The sequence below is a fragment of the Aethalodelphis obliquidens genome, unplaced genomic scaffold (assembly GCF_003676395.1).
Source record: "Aethalodelphis obliquidens isolate GAN/ISIS:26980383/991018 unplaced genomic scaffold, ASM367639v1 scaffold24, whole genome shotgun sequence".
NCBI classification, from domain to species: Eukaryota; Metazoa; Chordata; class Mammalia; order Artiodactyla; family Delphinidae; genus Aethalodelphis; species Aethalodelphis obliquidens.
This window is the reverse complement of record NW_020837968.1, coordinates 22390437-22417767: the sequence shown is the minus strand read 5'-3', so window position 1 is coordinate 22417767 and position 27331 is coordinate 22390437. Positions and strand designations below refer to the sequence as shown.

Genomic DNA, 27331 nt, shown 5'->3' with positions numbered 1-27331 from the left:
TCAGAATTTAGGGTGAAGTGTCCACCAAATTCATTTCATGTCTATCGAAACTTGAAATGCATTTTGCCTCATGTATTATAGAAACAATGTTATCCATGAGTAGTTTTGTAGCCTATGACATAAACTATATGTACCCAAAACACGATATTGTAACAAATGATTCTAATTTGACATGCTAGGTACATGTCCTCTGTTACAAGTAGTGCAGGATCCCTGGTGACCCCAGACAGTCTATTTCAGATTAGGGGCCGGGATGGAACTATGACCTGGGGGAACTAGTGAGGAGCTGGAATGTAAGCTGGGGACACTCATGGTCCTAAGGAGGTGTGGGGAGAGTGATCAGTTCCCACAGGTTTACACATTATCTTTTCCTCCCACTTTGTCCTGAACAAGCTCTGGTATGAGATGTGAAATAGGGGTTGGGTGGCTGTTGGAGTTCCATTTCAGGGAGGAGTTGTCCCTGTCAAAGGGGAGGTAAATTTCAAGATAAGACAAAAGGGCTTTCAATAGAAAGTGAGCTCACCCATCTTGGGCACCTACAATAAGGTAACCACTAATTGTAAGTAATTCAATCATTTGAAAGCAGGTTCTGCCTGTACAGCCTAGGCACTGGCTCAAGTATGAATAGCTGAGGCATGGTCCTGATGTGCCCCTGTTCACCTTGATTCTTTACCACTCCAAGAACAGGATATTCTTGTTCCCACAAAGCCACTCCATCTTATCCCCCCCTCACACCCCCGCCCCTTGCCCAGACTGATTGCACTTTTTGGTTGTCATTTCAATTCCATGTCATTTAACTGCTATGTGGTGAAATCCTATGTATAGGGAAAGGATGCAGGCTTATCAGATTCCTTAGATTGCTTCAAAATTAGAGTTAACCACGAGCCTTTCCCACTGAGCTTTGGAATATTTTAAATTCCTGAAGAACTATGTGAAAATGATGTGTCTGCAATGGCACGGGGTTGTGATGAGGGGTGTGTGTGTAAATAAAGGTAACTTTCATCTTAAATGGAGTCAGGAAGCCCTAAAGAGGGAGCTCTCACCCACCTGCCACTTGTTGTAGCCTGCATAACCAGCAGCAAGAAGGAAGATAGAATGCTACTTTCCTTCTGGTATAAGGGAGGACATTTTTCACACAACAATTTTATCTCCTGCTTTTAAGAAAAAGGAAGGAAGATCCCTCCTTGACCCAGCAGCAATGCATTAACGCTTGTACCCAGAGAAACTGCCATAACCTCTGACCCTGGCTCTTCTCCAATGCACGTTTGTTCAAAACAACTCAAGCATTTCCTCCTAAAACCTAATAAAAGCAAGCCCCTTCTCCTTTGTTCTTCAGACTTGCCTGTGATTCACCATAGCTTACCTGTCCTGAATTGCAATTCTCTGCTACTCCCAAATAAACCCATTTTGCTAGTAAAATAACTAGCTGCTTTATTTTTGTGGTTGACAATGCCTACTGCTGATCACATGCTCTTCCAACTGCAACACAAATTAACTATGACATCTAGTTCTGATATAAAGTTGCTTTGGAATAAACTGGGAATAGAATCGCATTAAATGTAGTGTCTCCCAAATCATATATATATACATTCTCTTATAGTCCTTAGAGCAAATTTTACTACTTTTATTCAGTGATTCATTAACTCAATAAACACTGAGAACTTACTACAAAATAAGATTATGCTAGGCACTGATAACACGAAGATGAATAAAGATACAATTATAGTCCTCAAGGATTCAGATTATTTGGTACAAGTAAACAGATAAATTATAATACTACGTGATAACTTTGGTGTTTGTTTATCTTGGCTTTACTACAAGGTTACAAATCCCTTTGCAAACCAGAATGCTGTCTCTCTCCTTCCTTCCTTTCTTCTTTCCTTCCTTCCTTTCTCCCTCCACGCCAGGTCTTAGTTGCAGCAAGCGGGATCTTTAGTTGTGGCATGTGAACTCTTACTTGCGGCCTGTGGGATCTAGTTCCCCGACCAGGGATGGAACCCGGTTGTGAGTGCAGAGTCTTACCCATTGGACCACCAGGGAAGTCCTATCCTGTTCCTGTTTCTTTGTACTCAAGTGCACGAGATAGTGTTGGGCACAAAGCAGGTGTTCAATAGGCACACTGTACTATTCATTTCTGTTCAACTTAAAAAATTTTTTTTTTTAATTTTAGGCTCTTCATTGCTGCACACGGGCTTTCTCTAGTTGCAGCTAGCAGGGCCTTCTCTTGTCGCGGAGCACGAGGACTTCAGTAGTTGTGGCTTGCGGGCTCTAGAGCGCAGGCTCAGTAGTTGCGGTGCACAGGCTGAGTTGCTCTGCGGCATGTGGGATCTTCCCGGACCAGGAGTCAAACCCGTTTCCATTTCCGTTTCCTCTGCATTGGCAGGCGGATTCTTAACCACTGAGCAACCAGGGAAGCCCCCTCTGTTCACCTTTAAAATCACTTATGGAGTGCCTGCTCCCTGGATAGTACTGCCAGATATGTTAACAGCTATTGCAGTGATTATATACTGTCACAAGAAAGATTTGGGCTAAAAGATACACTAACTTAAAAGTTTCACCTTCATCCTGTCTGTTTGGATTCTCAGGGGTCAGTTTAAGTGGTTTTGCTATTTCATTCCAAAAAAGCATAGCTCTGCCTCGCCTAAAATCTGATTTACGCTTTCGTGGCCGGCGGCTAACTTTCTGACGCCTGGGGAGTCCCGGCCTCAGCGCGCGCTTGCACGCATGCGCACGCACCCACGCCTCTCCAGGGAGGGCTGGCACGCGGGCGCACACGCCCTCGCCTCGCGATGAGCGGCCCCGCCAGCCCCCGGCGCGGGCACCGAGCACCTTCAGAAACCGGCGTCCGCGGGAGCGCGCGGACTGGCGGGCGCGCTGGGCTGTTGGGTGGTTGCGAACTGGCGCCAGCCATGTCAGCCTCAGGAGTGGCGGTGCTGCTGTCTTGGCTGAGCTGTTGCGGCTCGGCTCTGTGGAGGTAAAGAGACGCCAGTCGCGGGCGAGGGGGGCGCCCCTTGGGCCGGGCAGGCGGGGACCCACCCCGGCGCCTCAGCGTCCCGGGGCCAGGCGCTCTTGTAGACCACAGCCTGGTCTCCCAGTTCCCCCAACACCAGCCCCGGCTCACCCCGCCCCTTCCGAGAGTTTTCAGTGAATGAGGGCGGGAAATGAGGGCACACTGTTAGGACTTGGCTGCCTCCTCAAGTTCCCGCCGTAGGGTCGCGGTACCTTCACGTCGCCATCCCCTGGACCCCACTGCACCCTTTTGCCAGAGGGAAGAGAAGCACAGGAGAACCGAAAAGTCTCCACCAGAAATAGCGGAGGCGGGGCGGCGGGGGGGGGGGGAGGCCAGCTTCACTAGGGTAACAGGGTAGTTGATGGTTTATATTAGGTAGTTGTGGTTGAATGATTTGTGAGAGAGTGCTTTACAAAATATACACTCTACAAACGTAAGGGTGTGTAATTCCCGCATAAAGTGGGTTGATTTGGGGAAGGAAAACTTTAAAGTTCTGAGAGATCCTCTATGCAAGTTTGCTTTTTGGTCAACATTAGGTGACTGCTGGATTGGAAAGTGTATCAAAATATTTTAGATTTTCAACACAGGTTAAAATACAGATGATTAACTAGAAAAATCAGATTTTGCGAATATTCTGTTTAATGGAGGCTTTGCTATAACAATTATTATTACCTTCTAACATTAAGATGTAAGGATACCCACAATAAATCAAACTATTATAGAGGTTTCAGAAGGAAGGGATCCATGGCATCTCAATGGACAGATGGAGAGTTCAAATAGAGTGAGAGTAGCCATTGGAAAGGATTATTGAAGTACTGAGAAAAAGTAAAACCGTAGCATTCTGACAGAACTTTGTAAACCTTCATTTTCTTCTTTATAAAATGACGATGATTAAACCCATCTCATGGGGTTGTTGTGAGGCTTGAATACAATGATATATTTCAAGCTCTCAACACATGCCTGTGTCAATAAAGTATGGTACCTGATATTATTCAGCTTCACCTGTGAAACTTAGGGAGTTTATAACGTTTGTTATGTTGTACACCAGAGGTCATCAACTTTAGTGTAAAGGACCAGATATTAAATATTTTAGGCTTTTCGGTCAATGCAGTCTATGTGTTAGCCACTCAACATTGTTATTGTAGGGGACAGCATACACCAACAATAGTAAACAAAGGGCGTGGCTGTGTGCAAATACAAATCCGTTTACAAAAACAGATGGGATTTGGCCCAAAGAACGTAGTTTGCCAACTCCTGGTGTACATTCATAATTAAGGAAATGCTAAATTTCAGTTAGAGGTTAGGGAAGACAAAAATGGTATTTTTTTGTCATGGTAGTCACAGATTCCCTGAATTTTAGTTCTTAATAAGGTGTGCTTTTAAAGGACAAGATTTCTTAAACTTAATATAATGAATTTGTGTTTTATTGTTAGCCTTTGGGGGGTGGGGGAGTTGAGAATTCCAGGGTAGATGTTTTATTTAAGAAATATTTCCCTGCCCCGAGGTCTTAGAGGTATTTACCTAAATTTTCTAACAATGTTACTGAACTTGCGTCTGCTTGCTGATGCGCAGTAAATCCAATCTACTGACACTGGGTTGTGGTGAAGGAAAGTTCAGCATTTATTGCAGGTGCAAGGAGGCAATAAACGCTCAAAAGACGTGAACTCACCAATGGACTTAAGGGAAGAGTTTTTTAAGACAGTTTGAGGGCTTCTCTGGTGGCGCAGTGGTTGAGAGTCCGCCTGCCGATGCAGGGGGACATGGGTTCGTGCCCCGGTGCAGAGCGGCTAGGCCCGTGAGCCATGGCCGCTGAGCCTACGCGTCCGGAGCCTGTGCTCCACAACGGGAGAGGCCACAACAGTGAGAGGCCGCGTACCGCAAAAAAAAAAAAAAATGTGTGGTGAAAATCGTCTTTGCATACATAGGATAAGTGCAACTTGGTCATGGTTTATTATCTCTTTATACTTTATTGTATTCAATTTGCAAATATTTTCTTTAGGATTTTTATGTCTGTATTTTTCTTTTTCATGATGTCTTAGGTTGGTTTTGATATCAGCATTACACTAGCTTTACAAAATGAGTTGGAGAGTGTTATCTCTTTTTCAGTTCTTTGGAAGAATTTGTATAGGATTAGGATAACTTGTTCCTTGAACGTTGTGATTGGACTCATATGTTAAACCCCTGAACATAAGTGTTTTAGTGTAGATTTTAAAGTACCACTTCAAATCATTTAATGTCTTGTCAGAAGCTTGTCTGTTTTACTTATCTTTGTGTCTTTGTTTTCTATTTTATTGATTTCTGTTTTCATTTTTCTCTCTTTTATTTTCATTAGGCTTATTCTGATATTTTTTCTCAAATATCTTAAGCCAGACATTTAGCTCACAGTTTTTGGTCTTTATTCTTTTCTAATATGGCATTTAAAGGTATTAATACCCCATATAGTACTCCTTTGCTGTATCCCATAAGAAATGATATATAATCATTTCATTATCATTCACTTCTAGACATTTTTAACTATAATCACTATTTCTTCTATAACCCTCGAATTATTTAGAAGTTTGTTTTTATTCCAAATATGTAAATATTTGATTATGTTTTTGTTAATAACTTCTCCATTAATTGTACTATAATCAGAGAGCAGGGTCCACATGATACCTATTCTTTGAAATTTGTTGAGACTTGCTTTATGTCCTACTAGATGATCAGTTTTTATAAATGTTCCGTATGCACTTGAAAAGAATATGTTTTCTCATGCTCTGCTATTCTATTGGGTCACATTATAATGGATTGATCTTCTTTGTCCCTGAAAACACTTTTTGTCTCAAAGTCTTTTTTTCTGTTAGATTAATATATCCAGTGGGGGTTGGACTTTCTGTGGGAATCCTGTGCTTCCTGCAATGTATGGTTTTCCCACATGAATGATTTAGCATATGCTTCTGTCAGATGCCCAAGAGTATGACCTATTGAGGACCAATTCCAGGACAGACAAACTCCTTAGGATGAATAAGGGGTTTGAGAGAAAATGGTCTACCCAAAGAATATATTTTTTAGGCTGGATAGAGAGAGAAAAAGTGAAGTCAGGAATGACTTATCTCTTAGGAGATGAAGGAAGGGGTAAAAGTCAAGAATTCTCTTTGATTTGGAAGAACTGGTAGAGTGGGAATACACTAGAGAGAGTAGGAGAGGTACATTCTTAGAGTCCCAGAGTGAGATGACACTGTCCTTTTCATTAAAAAATTGTCCTAGCACATGGGCCATCTGCACACCCACACCTTTGATCATTCCAGATCCATTTCCAACAATAACACAGTAAATATTTGACATAATTAAGGAAGCAGGAATGAGAAGGTGTTATTATAGTTGTCTGTGATGAAGTTAATAAATTAAATATGACTCCTTTAGCTACTGTTCCCTCCATATCCTGTACCCAGCCTTAGTAGGAGTTGGAAGCTGATAAAGGAGAAGGTGGGGAAAAGGGCTTGTCAGAGAAGGTAGTTTTATCATTTAGCTACCAGGTTTCATTCACAAATTGCCCAGGTTAACTTTGTAAATTAAAATACAAAAATTTTCACTTGTATTTTTCTCTTTCCTGAGGTTTCTGTCTTTCTTACTATAGTGAAAGAGGTCTTGGATTCATAAGTGGGAGGTGGTTCATACTTACTTGAAAAGAGACCTTGATGAAAATATATTCCATTTTAATTTATAGGGATATATAAAAATACATTAAAATGTTTTATATTTTATCTGAAATCTGCATATAGATAAAATGTTTCATTATAAATAACAAAATATATTTCATTATGGGACTGACATCTATTAAAAGAGTTACATAGTGATATCCCAGCAATTCCACATACAAATACACACAGAAATTGCCTCTGATTTAAGATTTTGAGGATGGAGCAATTCCAATGGCAATTAAGTGTGTAATGTAGACATGGAATAGATTACTGAAGCAAAGGGAAGGTAAAGGGAATTTCAAGATGATGCTTTATGATAGCCACTGGCCTTATCTGGCTTTTGAGTACTCGAAATGTGGCTAGTCAAAATTGAGATGTTTCATAAGTGTAGTATATACACCAGATTTCAAAGACTTAGTACCAAAACAAAAGAATACTTTTGAATAAAATATATTATTAGAAGCAATATCACTTGTTTTTTCTCACTTTTTTAATGTGACTACTAGAAAACTTTCAATTCCATAGACATTATATTTTTATTGGAGAGTAGATAAATCATATACACAGAAATTAAAGTACTCTGAATTATAGTGAGAAATGATAATGAACAAGGACTCATAGAAATTTGCTCTTTACTTCAATGCTTCAAATAAGAAATACTGTTTTTTTGATTTTTCAATCTTTATCCATTTTATTTTAACTCAGTTTACAGGTGAAGGAGTTAGAGCCAATATTCTTCAACAGTTTTTATTCTAAAACAAAACAAGATGTAAAAGTATTTACTTCTTGCTATAGTGTCTTCAGATACTGAGCAACCTTGAGCGCACCTTGAGTTATGGGTAGATGTTGCTGATATTCCCAGTTTTAGCCCCGACTATACTTTCTAAGAAGGTGCTTGGGCAGAAATGTAAAGCTCATGGCAGCGCAGGCATGCTCTGACCAAGTATAGAATCCCTTTTATTTGGGGGAGAAATTAGTTTTAGTATTCATATTTGACATTTTCCTCTGCAGGTATTCCAGTAACAGCCCAAACTACCACATTTTTAGTACCAGAAGTACTGTAAGTATTTAATTTTTTAAACTATAATTATTAATTTTTTGACTTCACAGCAGAAAGTAAAGTTAATCATACTCAGTCATACAGCACAGTGTCATTCTTTTATTTTTATTTTATTTCCTCATCCTATATATCTTCCTAATATAAATTCCCCCTCCAATAAATGTTTTTAAATATGTATTTAGCAAAAATAGGTAGTGTTGTTTTTGAGTGTTTTTGTGATTCAACATTCACAAAATGGTGTTATGATACAGACAGGATGACCATGCAGTATATTGTTAAACTATTGAGAATTAAAGATAGTGCTATTAACAGTTATGCTGGGACAATAGGTATAAATTGGAGCTGTCTAGACAAACCAGGATGTATGGTCACCCAAGCTATAGACTTCCTTCTTTACATTACTTTTTAAATTCAACACTGTCTAGTACACTTAATGACGCCTGATTACTAGTGTGTGTGTATATTATTTATCTATTCCTCCCCCTAATGATGGATGAATGGCTTCCTACCACCACAGAAAACATTGTGATGAATGCCCTTCTACATGGCCTTTTATGAATCTGTGCAATAATTTTTCAGCTATAGTTCGTAGGACATAGGGAAGCAGACACCTAACTTAACTAAATTCTGCAAGATTTTTTCCAAAATGGCAATCACAATTTATATTCTTACACCGTGAACATCTTCACCAGAATTTGGTATTCTTGAATTTCCCTTTTTTTTTTTTACCAATCTCATTACTACATAGTAATAGTTTACTGCTGTTGTTATTTTCAATTCTCTGATGACTAGTGATTTTGTGAATCGTTTGCCATATTTATGCAGGATTCTTCTGTGAATTGCCTTTTCATTTTTGCCCATTTTCCACTTAATGTTCTACCCTTTTCTCATTGATTTACAGAGCATTGTCTACATTCCACTCTATGTATTAGTCAAATGTTGATTTTAAATATTTTAGTTATCATTTCCTAGCCTCTCATCTACTCATCTAACCATTGACTTTGTCCATGGATACTTTATTTTTTTTAAAAGATGACTTTTGTTGAGCCATCCCATCCCTTATTTGATGTTACAGTTTATACTTTTTTTGAATTTTATTTAAGAAAAAATTTTGCCTACGCTGCATTGCACAGATTTTTATCCTACATTTTCTTTTATATGATTTATATTTTTACTTTTCAAATAAAGGTCATAAGTAATATCTGGAGTCCACCTTGTGTATAATATAGGGTAGGCATTTACATTACTTTCTCCATAGAATGAACCAGCATGTATTTTAAAATTTATTGTTTCCTTATTATTTTTTCTGGTATCATCTTTGTTTTATATATGGATGTGTTGATTTCTGAACTTTCTTCTTTCCTATTGGTAGATTTGACGGATCCTCTCTGCAACATGTTTCATGTAGTTGGAGTTTCAATTCTGTATATTCCATTGAATTAACATACAACAATATATATATCATTCTACTCTAGATAAACAATCAGTTTTTTCCATTTTTAGTCTACTGTGATTAGGGCTGCTATGAACATTCTTATGCTTATTTTCTGCTTAACATATGTATGTATTTCTGCTGGGTGTATACCTAGGAGTGGAATTGATAAGTCCACTTATCAATTGATAAGTCCACTTATCAATTGATAAGTCCATAAGGCATGTGCATATGTTCAGCTTTAGTAGATGGTGCCAAAAGATTTTACAAAGTAATTTTATCAGTTTACGTTCATATTCTGTTTACAGATATTGTTGTATTTACATTATTCAAAACCAGGCAAAAGGAATCTATGTAAACTGTATTTCCTTTTTTTAATTTTTATTTTATATTGGGGTAGAGTTGATTAACAATGTTGTGTTAGTTTCAGGTGTACAGCAAAGTGTGATTCAGTTATACATATACATATATCTATTCTTTTTCAAATTCTTTTCCCACTTAGGTTATTAAAACTATATTTCCTTTTAAAATGTGCATTTGTCTTAAAATTTATTGCTATCCATTTCTTTATAATCTTTGCATACCACTTAAATTTCTATTTGTAGTTACTGTATTTCTCTAATATTATTTGTTTATGTACTTCATCTTTTTTTCTTGAAGAACTTTATTATATGATTGACCATTTTATTAGTCTTTTTTTAAAATCACCCTTTTTCTTTTCTACTGTTCCTTTATCACTTTTATGTAGGTTACAGAAATGTTTCAGTTTTAATTGATAATTGGTCCCCAAAACAAAAAAGTTATGTAATTGCAGAAATGCAGATTAGGAGCTAGAGTTTGATTATCAGAGCAGAAGTTAGACAAAAGTCAAGAGAGTAGATGATAAAAACAGTGGTATTGTGCTTGCTTGAAAGTAATATTCAGAGAAAGAAAATATTAAGTATGCATAATACTTCAGGGATTAAGTAGTCCATGAATCTTCTTGATGGAAAGCATTTTAAAAAGTCCCTCCCCACCTTTTTGCTTTTCCTGAAATTTCAGCATGAGGATTGGCACACATGAAGGTGCTGTTAGGGAACATACACTGTTGGATACTGTCTTTGCATTCTCCCTCTGCCTCATTACAGTTCATTGGTATTTCTGAGATGGGAGCTTGTACACTCATCTGGAGCCCTGATTTTTGTGACTGCTGCCTAGGAATCACCACAGATTGCCTGCCTCTGGTGGCCAGTGGGGCTTATATGCTTGCAATCCCACAGGACAGTATATATTTGCACACTTTCAAAGCTGCTGCCTGAGGATCTGGATGCTAATCAGCATGAATCTAGGTGCTGACAGATTCTCCCATTTGGGACACTGACAGGTCTTGGCACATCCTTAACTACTAGGAGCTATTAAAAATGAAATAGACTGCTTGGACAATCACAAGGAGAGATAACCAAGAGCTAGCGCAGGGTTAAACAATACGCTCATCTCCTACACAAGGCCATGCCTTCAAGACTGGGAGAGATGGTAGTTTCATCTACTGTAGAAATCAACAAAGAGTCAAGGAAAATGAAATAACACAGGAATATGTTCCAAACAATAAGATAAAACCTCAGGGCAAAAAAAAAACCTTAAAGAAATGGAGATAAGTAATTTACCTGATAATGGTTGGGGAGAGGAATAAAGATGGCAGAGTAGAAGGATGTGGAACTCACCTCCTCCCACAAATGCATCAAAAATACATCTACAGTGAAACAGTTCTCACAGAATACCTACTGAACACTAGCAGAAGACCTCAAAAACCTGAAAGGACAAGAAAGATCTCCACGTAACCAGGTGGGATGAAAGGAACAACAAAAGAGGAAGTGGGACAGGACTGGCACCCTTGGGAGGGAGCTGTGAAAAAGGAAAGGTTCCTGCACCCAGGGAAGCCCCCTCCCTGGTGGGGAGATCAACCAGGACAGAAAGGGTGCTTCACATGCTCAGAGGAGAATGCATCAACTGGTTTGTGGCAGGCAGAACAGAGAGAGACCTGCACAGATGGTCGTGCCACCACCCTGCATGCCCCAGCCTGAGACACACATCCACTGTTACGAGTGGGGACTGAGTGCTGAAACTCAGGTTTTAGAGGACTGGTGTTGGCTGTGTGGAGGAGACAGCCTGAAGGGGTTGGAGTGTATTTCAGCCACAACCAGAGTTGTTTGCGGAAGAAACCCGGGCCTGTAGAAACAGAGCTCCATTGTTAAGTGGTGCACAAAGGGAGGAGTGGGGTTGCCATAGCAGCCTCTTTCTCCTTGCACCAGCCTCCACCTCCGTGGGCTCCAGGAGTGCATGCTCCATCCACCACCTCAGCAGGCACCTGCCTAGTAGACTCCTACTCTCTTGCCGCTGCCAGGGCAGGCTCGCAAGCTCCAGCTACCACCTTGGTGGGCTCACACCTCAGCAGGCTCTGGCACCAGGCGCCACCTTGGCAGGCTCCGGGAGCAGGCCGATGGGTTGCCCACATGCAGAGGCAGGGCTGAAATCATAGTTGAGCCCCAGGGCTGTGTGACTTAGGAGGTAGGGCTGGAATCTCTCCCCATGGCTGTGTGAGCCGCTGATTTACACCTCCACCATCGGCTTTGTAAATTCAGCGCCCGTAGGACATCCGAGCAGACAATGGGTGCTCCCATGGCTGGGACGGGTCTGGCCTTAGCAGCTGTGGGCTTTGTGGGTGCCTGCACATGGGGGCTGACCCAGGTCAGGATCTGGGCTGCCTCCATAGTTTGCACAGCAGGTCCAGGTGTGTGACTAGTCCAGTCCTGGCACCTGACTTCAGTGGATCCGCGCTGGTGGCCTTGTGAAAACAGTGCCTGAGAGACATGAGGGCTGATTGCCGGCATGTGCATGGTTGAGATGGGGCTGACGGCAGTGCCAACAACTGTGTACTTTGTGAGCCTGCACAATGGGTGAAAGGTGACACAACAGAGCACACTCACCAGTGAACAGCTCTGGCAGAGGAATATTCAGTGGCTCCTCTCCCAGTGAGAGCACTCCAATCCCACATACCATGCACTGCAGTTCAGAAACACAGCTCAGAAATGGATCTGAGGCTTCTACTCCTAAAACTAAGGAGCAAACCTTGCCCCTGTCAGGGCAGTGACGACCACAGAGCAAAGAGGAGGACCTGCTCAACATCCAGTGCAGCCTCTGTCCACCACCACACCAGTCATACCTCCTATCAAGGGGATAACAGCCAGCACACACCAAGGAAAGAGGCAGCAGGCATCCGTACTCAAAACAACACTTGCACCAAAAGTGTTAAACCCATACAGTCTACACAAGGGATGCTCCCACATAAAAATAGCCCTCCAAGACCACAGTGGATATTGTTTCTCCTAAATTCATAGAGCAAGAGAAATATAAGTAAAATGAAGAAGCAGAGGAACCACTCCTAATTAAAAGATCAAGGGAATTCCCCTGAAAGAACACACTATGAAACGGCCCTCTTCAGTCTAATAGACACTGAGTTCAAAAAGGAGATAATGAAAATGCTGAAGGAATTAAGAAGGGCTGTTGATAGATATGCTGGTTATTGTAAAAAGAAAACAGAAACTATAAAAAGGAACTAGGAGAAATTAGAGAACTCATTTGCCAGACAAAAGCTGAGCTAAAGGCAATGAATAGCAGAGTGAATAATGCAAGAGAACTAATAAGTGATCTGGAAGATTAAAATAATGGAGATCACACAATCAGAACAGCAGACAGAAAACCAAGTGAAAAAAAAATGAAAGCAATATAAAAGACCTATGGGATAATATAAAGCATGCCAATCTATGCGTAATGGGGATCTCAGAAGGAGAAGAAAGAGAAAGGGGAATTGAAAATGTATTTGAAGAAATTATGGCTGAAAACTCCCCAAACCTAAAGAAGGAAACAGATATCCAGGTACAGGAAGCACAGAGGGTCCTGAACAAGATGAACCCAAACAGACCTACACCAAGACATATTATAATTAAAATGGCAAAAGTTAAAGAGAGGATTCTAAAGCCAGCAAGATAAAACCAAAGAGTTAATTGCAAGGGAACCCCCATAAGGCTATCAGCTGATTTCTCTACAGAAAAGTTGCGGGCCAGAAGGGAGTGGCAAGGCATATTCAAAGTCCTAAAAGGGAAAAATCTGTAACCTAGGATACTCTGCCCAGCAAGATTATCATTTAGAATAGAAGGAGAGATAAAGAATTTCTCAGGCAGAGGAGAGCTTCAAGCTGGTGGAAGAGTAAGACGCGGAGATCATCTTCCTCTCCACAAATACATCAGAAATGTATCTACATGTGGAACAACTCCTATAGAACACCCTACTGAACGCTGGCAGACCTCAGACCTCCCAAAAGGCAAGAAACTCCCCACGTACCTGGATAGCGCAAAAGAAAAAAGAAAAAACAGAGACAAAAGAATAGGGACAGGACCTGCACCACCGGGAGGGAGCTGTGAAGGAGGAAATGTTTGCACACAAGAGGAAGCCCCTTCGCGGGCGGAGACTGCGGGTGGCAGAGGGGAGAAGCTTCGGAGCCGTGGAGGAGAGCGCAGCAACGGGGGTGCGGAGGGCAAAGTGGAGAGATTCTCACACAGAGGATCGGTGCCGACCAGCACTCACCAGCCCGAGAGGCTTGTCTGCTCACTCGCCGGGGCGGGCGGGGGCTGGGAGCTGAGGCTCGGGCTTCAGAGGTCGGATCCCAGGGAGAGGACTGGGGTTGGCAGCGTGAACACACAGCCTGCAGGGGGTTAGTGCACCACAGCTAGCCGGGTGGGAGTTCGGGAAAAGGTCTGGAGCTGCTGAAGAGACAAGAGACTTTTTCTTGCCTCTTTGTTTCCTGGTGTGCCAGGAGAGGGGATTGAAAACGCAACTTAAAGGAGCTCCAGAGATGGGCGTGAGCCGCGGCTATCATCGTGGACCCCAAAGACGGGCATGAGACGCTAAGGCTGCTGCTGCTGCCACCAAGAAGCCTGTGTGCAAACACAGGTCACTACCCACACCTCCCCTCCTGGGAGCCTGTGCAGCCCGCCACTGCCAGGGTCCCGTGGTCCACGGACAACTTCCCCGGGAGAACAAATGGCGCGCCTCAGGCTGTTGTAACGTCATGCCAGCCTCTGCCACTGCAGGCTTGCCCCGCATCCGTACCCCTCCATCCCCCCGGCCTGAGTGAGCCAGAGCCCCCGAATCAACTGCTACTTTAACCCCGTCCTGTCTGAGTGAAGAACAGATGCCCTTGGGCGACCTACACGCAGAGGTGGGGCCAAATCCAAAGCTGAGCCCCGGGAGCTGTGCGAACAAAGAAGAGAAAGGGAAATTTCTCCTAGCAGCCTCAGGAGCAGCGGATTAAATCTCCACAATCAACTTGATGTACCCTGCATCTGTGGAATACCTGAATAGACAACGAATCATCCCAAGTGGAAGAGGTGGACTTTGGGAGCAAAAGATATATATATTTCCCCCCCTTTTTCTCTCTTTCTGAGTGTGTATGTGTATGCATCTGTGTGTGACGTCTGTATAGCTTTGCTTATACCATTTGTCCTAGGGTTCTGTCTATCCGTTTTTTTTTTCTTTTTACTTTAAAAAATTTTTTTCTTAATAATTTTTTATTTTAATAACTTTATTTTACTTTATTTTATTTCATTTTATCTTCTTCCTTCCTTCCTTCCTTCCCTCCTTCCTTCCTTCCTTCCTTCCTTCCTTCCTTCCTTCCTTCCTTCCTTCCTTCCTTCCTTCCTTTCTTTCTTTCTTTCTTCCTTTCTTTCTTTCTTCTTTCAATTTTTCTACCTTTTATTCTGAGCCATGTGGATGAAAGGCACTTGGTGCTCCAGCCAGGTCAAGGCTTTGCCTCTGAGGTGGGAGAGCCAACTTCAGGACACTGGTACACAAGAGATCTCCCAGCTCCATGTAATATCAGATGGTGAAAATCTCGCAGAGATCTCCATCTCAACGCCAAGACCCGGCTTCACTCAGCGACCAGCAAGCTACAGTGCTGGACACCTATTCAAAACAACTAGCAGGACAGGAACACAACCCCATCCATTAGCAGAGAGGCTGACTAAAATCATAATAAGGCCACAGACACCCCAAAACATGCCACCAGACGTGGACCTGCCCATCAGAAAGACAAGATCCAGCCTCATCCACCAGAACACAGGCACTAGTCCCCTTCACCAGGAAGCCTATACAACTCACTGAACCAACCTTAGCCACTGGGGACAGACATCAAAAACAAAGGGAACTACGAACCTGCAGCCTGTGAAAAGGAGACCCCAAACACAGTAAGTTAAGCAAAATGAGAAGACAGAGAAACACACAGCAGATGAAGGAACAAGGTAAAAACCCACCAGACCTAACAAATGAAGAGGAAATAGGCAGGCTACCTGAAAAAGAATTCAGAATAATGATAGTAAAGATGATCCAAAATCTTGGAAATAGAATGGAGAAAATACAAGAAAGACTTAACAAGGAACTAGAAGAACTAAAGAGCAAGCAAACAATGATGAACACAATAAATGAAATTTAAAATTCTCTAGAAGGGATCAATAGCAGAATAACTGAGGCAGAAGAACGGATGAGTGACCTAGAAGATAAAATAGTGGAAATAACTACTGCAGAGCAGAATAAAGAAAAAAGAATGAAAAGAACTGAGGACAGTCTCAGACACCTCTAGGAAAACATTAAATACACCAACATTCGAATTATTGGTGTCCCAGAAGAAGAAGAGAAAAATAAAGGGACTGAGAAAATATTTGAAGAGATTATAGTTGAAAACTTCCCTAATATGGGAAAGAAAATAGTTATTCAAGTCCAGGAAGCACAGAGAGTCCCATACAGGATAAATCAAAGGAGAAACATGCCAAGACACATATTAATCAAACTATCAAAAATTAAGTACAAAGAAAAAATATTAAAAGCAGCAAGGGAAAAATAACACACAAGGGAATCCCCATAATGTTAACAGCTGCTCTTTCAGCAGAAACTCTGCAAGCCAGAAAGGAGTGGCAGGACATATTTAAAGTGATGAAGGAGAAAAATTACAACCAAGGTTACTCTACTCAGCAAGGATCTCATTCAGATTTGATGAAGAAATTAAAATCTTAACAGACAAGCAAAAGCTAAGAGAATTCAGCACCACCAAATAAGCTTTACAACAAATGCTAAAGGAAATTCTCTGGCAGGGAACAAAAGAGAAGGAAAAGACCTACAATAACAAACCCAAAACAATTAAGAAAATGGGAATAGGAACATACAAATTGATAATTACCTTAAATGTAAATGGATTAAATGCTCCAGCCAAAAGATGTAGACTGCCTGAATGGATACAAAAACAAGACCCATATATATGCTGTCTACAAGAGACCCACTTCAGACCTAGGGACACATACAGACTGAAAGTGAGGGGATGGAAAAAGATATTCCATGCCAATGGAAATCAAAAGAAAGCTGAAGTAGCAATTCTCATATCAGACAAAATAGACTTTAAATAAAGACTATTACAAGACACAAGGAAGGACACTACATAATGATCAAGGGATCGATCCAAGAAGAAGATATAACAATTGTAAATATTTATGTACCCAACATAGGAGCACCTCAATACATAAGGCAAATACTAACAGCCATAAAAGGAGAAATGGACAGTAACACAATCATAGTAGGAGATTTTAACACCCCACTTTCACCAATGGATAGATCATCCAAAATGAAAATAAATTAGGAAACACAAGCTTTAAATGATACATTAAACAAGATGGACTTAATTAATATTTATAGGACATTCCATCCAAAAACAACAGAATACACATTTTTCTCAAGTGCTCATGGAACATTCTCCAGGATAGATCATATCTTGGGTCACAAATCAAGCCTTGGTAAATTTAAGAAAATTGAAATCATATCAAGTATCTTTTCTGACCACAATGCTATGAGAATAGATATCAATTACAGTAAAAAAAAAGTCTGTAAAAAATACAAGCACATGGAGGCTAAACAGTAGACTACTTAATAACCAAGAGATCACTGAAGATATCAAGGAGGAAATCAAAAAATACCTAGAAACAAATGGCAATGAAAACACGACGTCCCAAAACCTATGGGATGCAGCAAAAGAAGTTCTAAGAGGAAAGTTTATAGCAATACAATCCTACCTTAAGAAACAAGAATCATCTCAAATAAACAACCTAACCTTACACCTAAAGCAATTAGAGAAAGAAGAACAAAAAACCCCAAAGTTAGCAGAAGGAAAGAAATCATAAAGATCAGATCAGAAATATAGGAAAAAGAAATGAAGGAAATGACAACAAAGATCAATAAAACTATAAGCTGGTTCTTTGAGAAGCTAAACAAAATTGGTAAACTGTTAACCAGACTCATCAAGAAAAAAAGGGAGAAGACTCAAATCAATAGAATTAGAAATGAAAAAGGAGAAGTAACAACTAACACTGCAGAAATACAAAGGATAATGAGAGATTACTACAACCAACACTATGCCAAAGAAATGGACAACCTGGAAGAAATGGAAGAATTCTTAGATGTGCACAAACTGCCGAAACTGAACCAGGAAGAAATAGAAAATATGAACAGACCAATCACGAGCACTGAAATTGAAACTGTGATTAAAAATCTTCTAACAAACAAAAGACCAGGACCAGATGGCTTCACAGGCGAATTCTATCAAACATTTAGGGAAGAGCTAGCACCTATCCTTCTCAAGGTCTTCCAAAATATAGCAGAGGGAAGAACCCTCCCAAACTCATTCTATGAGGCCACCATCCCCCTGATACCAAAACCAGATAAAGATGTCACAAAGAAAGGAAACTACAGACCAATATCATTGATCAACATAGATGCAAAAATCCTCAACAAAATACTAGCAAACAGAATCCAACAGCACATTAAACAGATCATGTACCATGATCAAGTGGAGTTTATCCCAGGAATGCAAGGATTCTTCAATATACGCAAATCAATCAATGTGATAAACCATATTAACAAATTGAAGGAGAAAAACCGTATGATCATCTCAATCGATACAGAGAAAGATTTCGACAAAATTCAACACCCATTTGTTATAAAAACACTGCAGAAAGTAGGCATAGAGGGAACTTCCCTCAACATAATAAAGACCATATATGACAAACCCACAGCGAACATCATCCTCAATGGGGAAAAACTGAAACCATTCCCACTAAGATCAGGAACAAGACAAGGTTGCCCACTCTCACCACTATTATTCAACATAGTTTTCAAAGTTTTAGTCACAGCAATCAGAGAAGAAAAAAAAAAAAGGAATCCAAATCGGAAAAGAAGAAGTAAAGCTGTCACTGTTTGCAGATGACATGATACTATACATAGAGAATCCTAAAGATGCTACCAGAAAACTATGAGAGCGAATCAATGAATTTGGTAAAGTAGCAGGATACAAAATTAATGCACAAAAATCGCTAGCATTGCTATACACTAATGATGAAAAATCTGAAAGTGAAATTAAGAAATCACTCCCATTTACCATTGCAACAAAAAGAATAAAATATCTAGGAATAAATCTACCTAAGGAGACAAAAGACCTGTATGCAGAAAACTATAAGACACTGATGAAAGAAGTTAAAGATGATACAAAGAGATGGAGAGGTTTACCATGTTCTTGGATTGGAAAAATCGACATTGTGATAATGACTGTACTACCCAAAGCAATCTACAGAGTCAATGCAATCCCTATCAAACTATCACTGGCATTTTTCACAGAACTAGAACAAAAAAGTTTCACAATTTTTATGGAAACACAAAAGACCCAGAATAGCCAAAGCAATCTTGAGAAAAAAAAACGGAGCTGGAGGAGTCAGGCTCCCTGACTTCAGACTATACTACAAAGCCACAGTAATCCAGACAATATGGTACTGACACAAAAACAGAAATATCAATCAATGGAACAGGATAGAAAGCCCAGAGATAAACCCACGCACATATGGTCACCTTATCTTTGATAAAAGAGGCAAGAATATACAATGGAGAAAAGACAGCCTCCTCAATAAGTTGTGCTGGGAAAACTGGACAGGTACATGTAAAAGAGTGAAATTAGAACACTCCCTAACACCATACACAAAAATAAACTCAAAATGGATTAAAGACCTGAATGTAAAGCCAGACACTATCAAACTCTTAGAGGAAAACATAGGCAGAACACTCTGACATAAATCACAGCAAGATCCTTTTTGACCTACCTCCTAGAGAAATGGAAACAAAAATAAACAAATGGGACCTAATGAAACTTAAAAGCTTTTGCACAGCAAAGGAAACCATAAACAAGACCAAAAGGCAACCCTCAGAATGGGAGAAAATATTTGCAAATGAAGCAACTGACAAAGGATTAATCTCCAAAATTTACAAGCAGCTCATGCAGCTCAATATCAAAAAGACAAATAACCCAATCCAAAAATGGGCAGAAGACCTAAATAAACATTTCTCCAGAGAAGATATACAGAATGCCAACACACATATGAAAGAATGCTCAACATCATTAATCATTACAGAAATGGAAATCGAAACTACAATGAGATATCATCTCACACCAGTTAGAATGGCTATCATCAAAAAATCTACAAACAGTAAATGCTGCAGAGGGTGTGGAGAAAAGGGAACCCTCTTGCACTGTTGGTGGGAATGTAAATTGATACAGCCACTATGGAGAGCAGTATGGAGGTTCCTTAGAAAACTAAAAATAGAACTACCATACGACCCAGCAAACCCACTACTGGGCATATACCCTGAGAAAACCATAATTGAAAAAGAGTCATGTAACAAAATGTTCATTGCAGCTCTAGTTACAATAGCCAGGACATGGAAGCAACCCTAGTGTCCATCGACAGATGAATGGATAAAGAAGATGTGGCACATATATACAATGGAATATTACTCGGCCAAAAAAGAAACAAAATTGAGTTATTTGTAGTGAGGTGGATGGACCTAGAGTCTGTCATACAGAGTGAAATAAGTCAGAAAGAGAAAAACAAATACTGTATGCTAATACATATATATGGAATCTAAAGAAAAAAAAAATGTCATGAAGAACCTAGGGGAAAGATGGGAATAAAGACACAGACCTACTAGAGAACGGACTTGAGGATATGGGGAGGAGGAAGGGTAAGCTGTGATGAAGTGAGAGAGTGGCATTGACATATACACACTACCGAACAGACAAAGGGAGAAATTGACAGGAATACAATAAAGTAGGAGATGTTAACACCCCACTCACATCAGTGGACATATCTTTGAGACAGAAAATCAAGGCAACAGAGATCCTAAATGATATAATACAACAGTTAGACCTAATTGATATTTTCAGGACATTACATCCAAAAAAAGCAAAATACACATTCTTTTCAAGTGCACATGGAACATTCTCTAGGATTGACCACATACTAGGGCACAAAACAAACTTCAACAAATTTAAAAGTATAGAAATTGTTTCAAGCATCTTTTCTGACCACAATGGCATAAAACTAGAAATCAACCTCAGAAAAAGAAATGAGAAAAAAACAATTACATGGAGACTAAACAACCTTCTAGTAAAAGACTAGTGGGTCAACAGTGAAATCAAAGAAGAAATTTAAAAATACATTGAGGCAAATGACAGTGAAAACACCACCATACAAAATCTATGGGATGCAGAAAAAGCAGTTCTCAGAGGGAAGTTCAGAGCAATGCAGGCCTTCTTTAAGAAACAAGAAAAATCTCAAATAACCTAACACACCACCTAAGGGAATTAGAAAAAGAATAACAAACAAAACCTAAAGTCAGCAGAAAGAAGGAGAAAATAAAGATCAGAGAGGAAATAAATAAAATAGAGATTTAAAAATATAGAAAAAAATCAATAAAAACAAAAGCTGTTCTTTCAAAGGGTAAACAAAATAGAAAAAACTCTGACCAGCCTCCCCATGAAGAGAGAAGACCCAAGGAAACAAAATAAGAAATGAAAGAGGAGAAATCAAAATGGATACCACAGAAAGACAAAAAAGAAATTATTATGAACAATTGTATGCCAACAAGTTTGACAACCTAGAAGAAATGGACAAATTTCTAGAAACATACAACCCACCAAAACTGGATCAAGAAGAAATGGATAACTTGAACAGATCACTAGAAGTGAAATAGAAAAAACTCCCTACAAGCAGCAGTCCAGGACCAGATGGCTTCACAGGCAAATTCTACCAAACATAAAAAGAAGAACTTACACCAATCCTTCTCAAAGTCTTCCAAAAGATCAAAGAGGAAGGAAGACTCCCAAAGACATTCTATGAAGCCATCATCACCCTGATACCATAACCAAAGACTACCAAAAAAGAAAATTACAAGCCAATATCTTTGACGAATATAGATGCAAAAATTTTCAACAAAATATTAGCAAACTGAATCTAACAACACATAAAAAAGATCATACACCATAACCAACTTGCATTCATCCCAGCGTCACAAGTATGGTTCAACATACACAAATCAATCAATGTGACATAACACATCAACAAAAGAAAAGACAAAAACCGCATGATCATCTCAATAGTGCAGAACAAGCATTTGATAAAATTCAACATCCATTCATGATAAAAACCCGTACAAAAGTGAGTATAGAGGGAACATATCTCAATATAATAAAAGCTATTTATAAAAAACCCACAGCCAATATAATACTCAATGGTGAAAAGCTGAAAGCCTTCCCACTAAAATCTGGAACAAGATAAAGATGCCCACTCTTACCATTTCTATTCAATATAGTATTGGAAGTCCTAGTCACAGCAGTTAGACAAGGAAAAGAAATAAAAGCTATTCAAATTGGTAGGGAAGAGGTAAAATTGTCATCATGCAGATATGATACTATATATAGAAACCCCTAAAGACTCCACACAAAAACTACTGGAACTGATAAACAAATTTAGCAAGGTAGCAGGATACAAGATTAACATACAAAAATCAGTTGCATTTCTTTATACTAACAATGAAATATCAGAACGGGAATGTAAACAAGCAATCCCCTTTAAGAGCGCGTGAAAAAAATAAAATACTTAGGAATAAACCTCACCAGAAAGATGAGAGATATATGCTGAGAACTACAAGACATTAGTAAAGCTTATTGACGATGATTCAAAGAAATGGAAAGATATCCCATGCTCTTGGATGGGAAGAATTTATATTGTTGAAATGGCCATACTACCCAAAGCAATGTACAGATTTGATTCAATCCCTATCAAATTACCAGTGACATATGTATAACTGATTCATTTTGTTATAAAGCAGAAACCAACACACCATTGTAAAGCAATTATACTTCAATAAAGATGTGAAAAAAAAGATTACAAATATCCTAAAATTTTTTCTGATTAACTTTATGAGAAATTCTAATTATTTTATTTCATTAATATCAAAGGCACGGTATGTGTGATAATAGTACTTTGAGATTGGCTAACACTTCCTTTGTAAATGTGGTCAATTTTGGTAAATGTTCTATGTGAGATTGAAAAGAATATATTTTGTATTGGTTAATTTTAGAAACACACACACACAAGCACACAGAGTTGACCCTTGAACAACATAGGTTTGAGCTGAACTGTTCCACTTATACAAAGAATTTTTTTCAATAGTAAATACTAAAGTACTACACAATCCAAGGTTGACTGAACGTGTGGATGTGGAACCACTGATACTGAAGAACTTCATATATAAAAGGCTAACTATAAACTATAGGCAGATTTTCCACTATGTGGAGTGTCAGTGCCCCTAACTGTTGAGTTGTTCAAGGGTCAGCTGTAACTACCCTTTCTTCAGGTTTAATCTATGGCTTGAAAAAAGTGTGTTAAAGCCTACCACTATATTTGTGACTTTTAAAATATCTTCTAGTAATTCTATCAAATTTTGCTTTATATACTACAGGGTCGTGTCATAGCTTCTGGTGAACTTTTCTCTTTTATCTTCTTATACACTGTTCATTAATCCTATATCATCAAATCTATGAGATAGCTGGTATTATAATCCCCATTCAAGTAAAACCAATGAAACAATATTTATATATGTATATATACATAAAACTGTATACATATGTATATGTATGTAATTTTATGTAACAATATTAGGAGGTGAAATTGGGCTCCAACTCTGGCTGAAGAGGATGACCAGTGTTGAGACTAAGACTGATAATGTTAGAAATTGTATGAGCATACTTCCAGGAAGAAAGAGTTTATAAATGAAAGAATGTGGAAGCAGGAAAAAAAGTAGAAATAAGGAAATAAGGAAAATGCGACTGAAGAAATTTATGATGATTGTATCACCTTAAGTGCCACCTTCTAGACACTTGATAGATTACTTTTGAAGTAAAATAAAATAAAAATCTTATAGTTGGGGGCAGACTATTGAAATGTCCCACAAAAGTTGTTATTTTTCTTTTACTTGTACAATTTCAAAGGGATTGAGCTTTAGTTATTCTCTCTTTAAATAATGACTCAGAAAATTGAGCCCTACATCTAAACACTGAGATAAAAAATTTTAGAGCAGATTTTTGTTTGAGCTATTTTACCTTCTTTTCCAGATTAAGTTAGAGTATGAAGGAACATTATTTTCTGAGTGGAGTGTGCCGGGAACTTGTTCTATAAAAAATAAAAGGTAAGATTTTTGCTGTGAAATTCAATGTATGAGTAAAAACCATTCATATAGTGTGGACATTCAGATTCAAGGCTGTGATTTAATGTAAATTTCTTTTCATTAATAGATGTGAAAAGAAAGACAAAATCACTTTGAAAATAGGAGAGAAGTAAACTATTGCTATATTTTTTATTTTTCTTATTAGCAAAGAATGGAAGTTTTTAGGCTTAAAAAGTAGTAGGGGAATCTCATAAGCATCTATACTTATTTCTCCTTTCCCATTGTTTTTAACTGCTAGATCACCCAAGACAGAACTACGTTGTTCTTCTCCTGGTATTCAGATTATAAAACCAATTGTTATGGGCCCAGTAAGTTGATTTTAATGATAAATTAGTAAATCTTAAATAATTATCCCTGTTACATTTTATTTTGCCTTATTTTTGATGTTTTAACTTAACCTGTTTTAAATAGTTGAGTTGTAACTATAAGAGGTATTTTAAAATTATTGTCAATATATCATTAATTTTTAGATGTATCTCATAGCAAATTATGTTATGAACTGATACAGTAGTTCCCCACTTATCCATGGTTACACCTTCTTTGCTTTCAAGTTACCCACAGTCAACTGTGGTCCAAAAAATTTAAATGGGAAATTCCAGAAATAAACAATTCACAAGCTTTAAATTGCAGTTGTTCTGAGTTGCATGATGAATTATCATGCCATCCCACTCCATCCTACCTGGGACATGAATCATTCCTTTGTCTGGCATATCCTACCCATTAGTTACTTAGTACCTGTCCCAGTTATCAGATCTATTTTTGTGATAACACAATGCTTGTGTGAAGGTAACCCTTATTTTACTCAATAATAGCCCCCAAAGTGCAAGAACAGTGATTCTGGCAATTCAGATATGCCAAAGAGAAGCAATTAAGTGCTTCCTTTAAGTGAAAAGGTGAACGTTTTTAACTAAATAAGGAAAGAAAAAAGATCATATTGATATAATTATTTAACTTTATTATTATTGTTGTTAATCTCTTACTGTGCTTAATTTACAAATTAAATTTTATCATAGGTATGTATGTACAGTAAAAAACAGTATATATAGGGCTGATTTGGTACTATCTGCAGTTTCAACCATCCACTGGGGGTCTTGGAATATATCCCCCATGGATAAGAGGGGATCACCATATATGATTTTTACATTAGCTTTTTTATTAATAAATATATTAAAGCCCCAGTTACCACCTTAATGATAACAGTACTCCCAGATAAGTGGGTCTCAGATCATATACTCCTATGACAATATCAACAGTTAAAAAGCCATTTCTAGCAGATTTATTTGTATTCCACTACATTTTCTTCAATTCAGGAAAGCTATGTGAATTCAATTAAATAAGAGTGATGTTGAATCCTCTCTAGTCAACAATAATAATAAGGAATTTTTTATTGGAATATAATTGCTTTACAATGTTGTGTTAGTTTCTGCTGTACGACGAAGGGAATCAGCTATATGTATACATATATCCCCTCCTTCTTGGACCTCCCTCCCACCCATCCTACCCAACTAGGTCATCACAGAGCACCAAGCTGAGCTCCCTGTGCAGAAGGTTCCCACTAGCTATCTACTTTACACATGGTAGTGTATATATGTCAATCTAAATCTCCCAGTTCATCCCACCCCCTCTTCTCCCCCGTGTCCACATGTGCGTTCTCTACGTCTCCTTCTCTATTCCTCCCTTGCAAGTAGGTTCATCTGTACCACTTTTCTAGATTCCACATGTATGCATTAATATATATTTGGTTTTCTCTTTCTGCCTTACTTCACTCTGTATGACAGGCTCTAGGTCCATCCACATCTCTACAAATGACCCAATTTCATTTCTTTTTATGGCTGAGTAATAGTCCATTATATATATGTACCACATCTTCTTTATCCATTCATCTGTCAATGGACACTTAGGTTGCTTCCACGTCCTGGCTATTGTAAATAGTGCTGCAATGAACATTGTGGTATGGACACTTTTTGAATTATGGTTTTCTCAGGGTATATGCCCAGTAGTGGGATTGCTGGGTCATATGGTAGTTCTATTTTTAGTTTTTTAAGGGACCTCCATACTGTTCTCCATAGTGGCTGTATCAATTTACATTCCCACCAACAGTGCAAGAGGGTTCCCTTTTCTCCACACGCTCTGCAGCATTTACTGTTTGTAGATTTTTCAGTGATGCACATTGTGACCAGTACCTCATTATAGTTTTGATTTGCATTTCTCTAGTAAATAGTGATGTTGAGCATCTTTTCACATGCCTCTTGGCCATCTGTATGTCTTCTTTGGAGAAATGTCTATTTATATCTTCCACCCATTTTTTGATTGGGTTGTTTGTTTTTTTGATATTGAGCTGCATGAGCTGTTTGTATATTTTTGAGATTAGTCCTTTATCCATTGCTTCCTTTGCAAATATTTTCTCCCATTCTGAGGGCTGTCATTTCATCTTGTTTATGGTTTACTTTGCTGTGCAGAAGCTTTTAAGTTTCATTAGGTCCCATTTGTTTATTTTTGTTTTTATTTTCATTACTCTAGGAGGTGGGTCAAAAAAGATCTTGCCGTGATTTATGTCAAAGAGGATTTTTGCCTATGTTTTCTTCTAAGAGTTTTATAGTGTCCAGTCTTACATTTATGTCTTTAATCCATTTTAAGTTCATTTTTGTGTATGGTGTTAGGAATTGTTCTAATTTCATTCTTTCACATGTAGCTGTCCTGTTTTCCCAACACCACTTATTGAAGAGACTGTCTTTTTTCCATTGTGTATTCTTGCCTCCTTTGTTGTAGCTTATGTGACCACAGGTGCATGGGTTTATCTCTGGGCTTTCTGTTTGTTCCATTGATCTATATTTCTGTTTTTATACCGGTACCATACTCTTTTGATGACTGTAGCTTTGTAGTAGAGTCTGAAGTCAGGGAGTCAGATTCCTCCAGCTCTGTTTTTCTTTCTCAAAATTGTTTTGGCTAATTCAGGGTCTTCTGTGTTTCCATATAAATTGTAAAATTTTTTGTTCTAATTCTGTGAAAAATGACATTGCTAATTTGATAGGGATTGCATTGAATCTGTAGATTGCTTTGGGTGGTATAGTCATTTTCACAATGTTGATTCTTCCAATCCAAGAACATGGTATGTCTCTCCATACGTTCGTGTCATCTTTGATTTCTTTCATCAGTGTTTCATAGTTTTATGAGTACAGGTCTTTTGCCTCCTTAGGTAGGTTTATTCCTAGGTATTTTATTCTTTTTGTTGCAGTGGTAACTGGGATTGTTTCTTTAATTTCTCTTTCAGATTTTTCATTGTTAGTGTATAGGAATTCAAGAGATTTCTGTACATTAATTTTGTATCCTGCTACTTTACCAGATTCATTGATTAGCTCTGGTAGTTTTCTGGTAGCATTTTTAGGATTTTCTATGTATACTATCATGTCATCTGCAAACAGTGACAGTTTTACTTCTTCTTTTATAGTTTGGATTTCTTTTAT

The 27331-nt window shown here is 38.7% G+C and overlaps 1 protein-coding gene across 1 annotated transcript in view; it reads left to right on the top strand.

Annotated features, from left to right (window-relative positions):
- Positions 1 to 2789: 2789 nt before the first annotated feature.
- Positions 2790 to 27331, top strand: part of CATSPERE (catsper channel auxiliary subunit epsilon) — a 243606-nt gene continuing 219064 nt past the window's right edge. Inside the window, exons 1-4 of the mRNA XM_027122413.1 lie at positions 2790 to 2974; positions 7702 to 7750; positions 23755 to 23828; positions 24106 to 24175. Of these exons, the coding sequence (XP_026978214.1) occupies positions 2790 to 2974; positions 7702 to 7750; positions 23755 to 23828; positions 24106 to 24175 (378 nt within the window). The remainder of the gene's footprint in view (positions 2975 to 7701; positions 7751 to 23754; positions 23829 to 24105; positions 24176 to 27331) is intronic.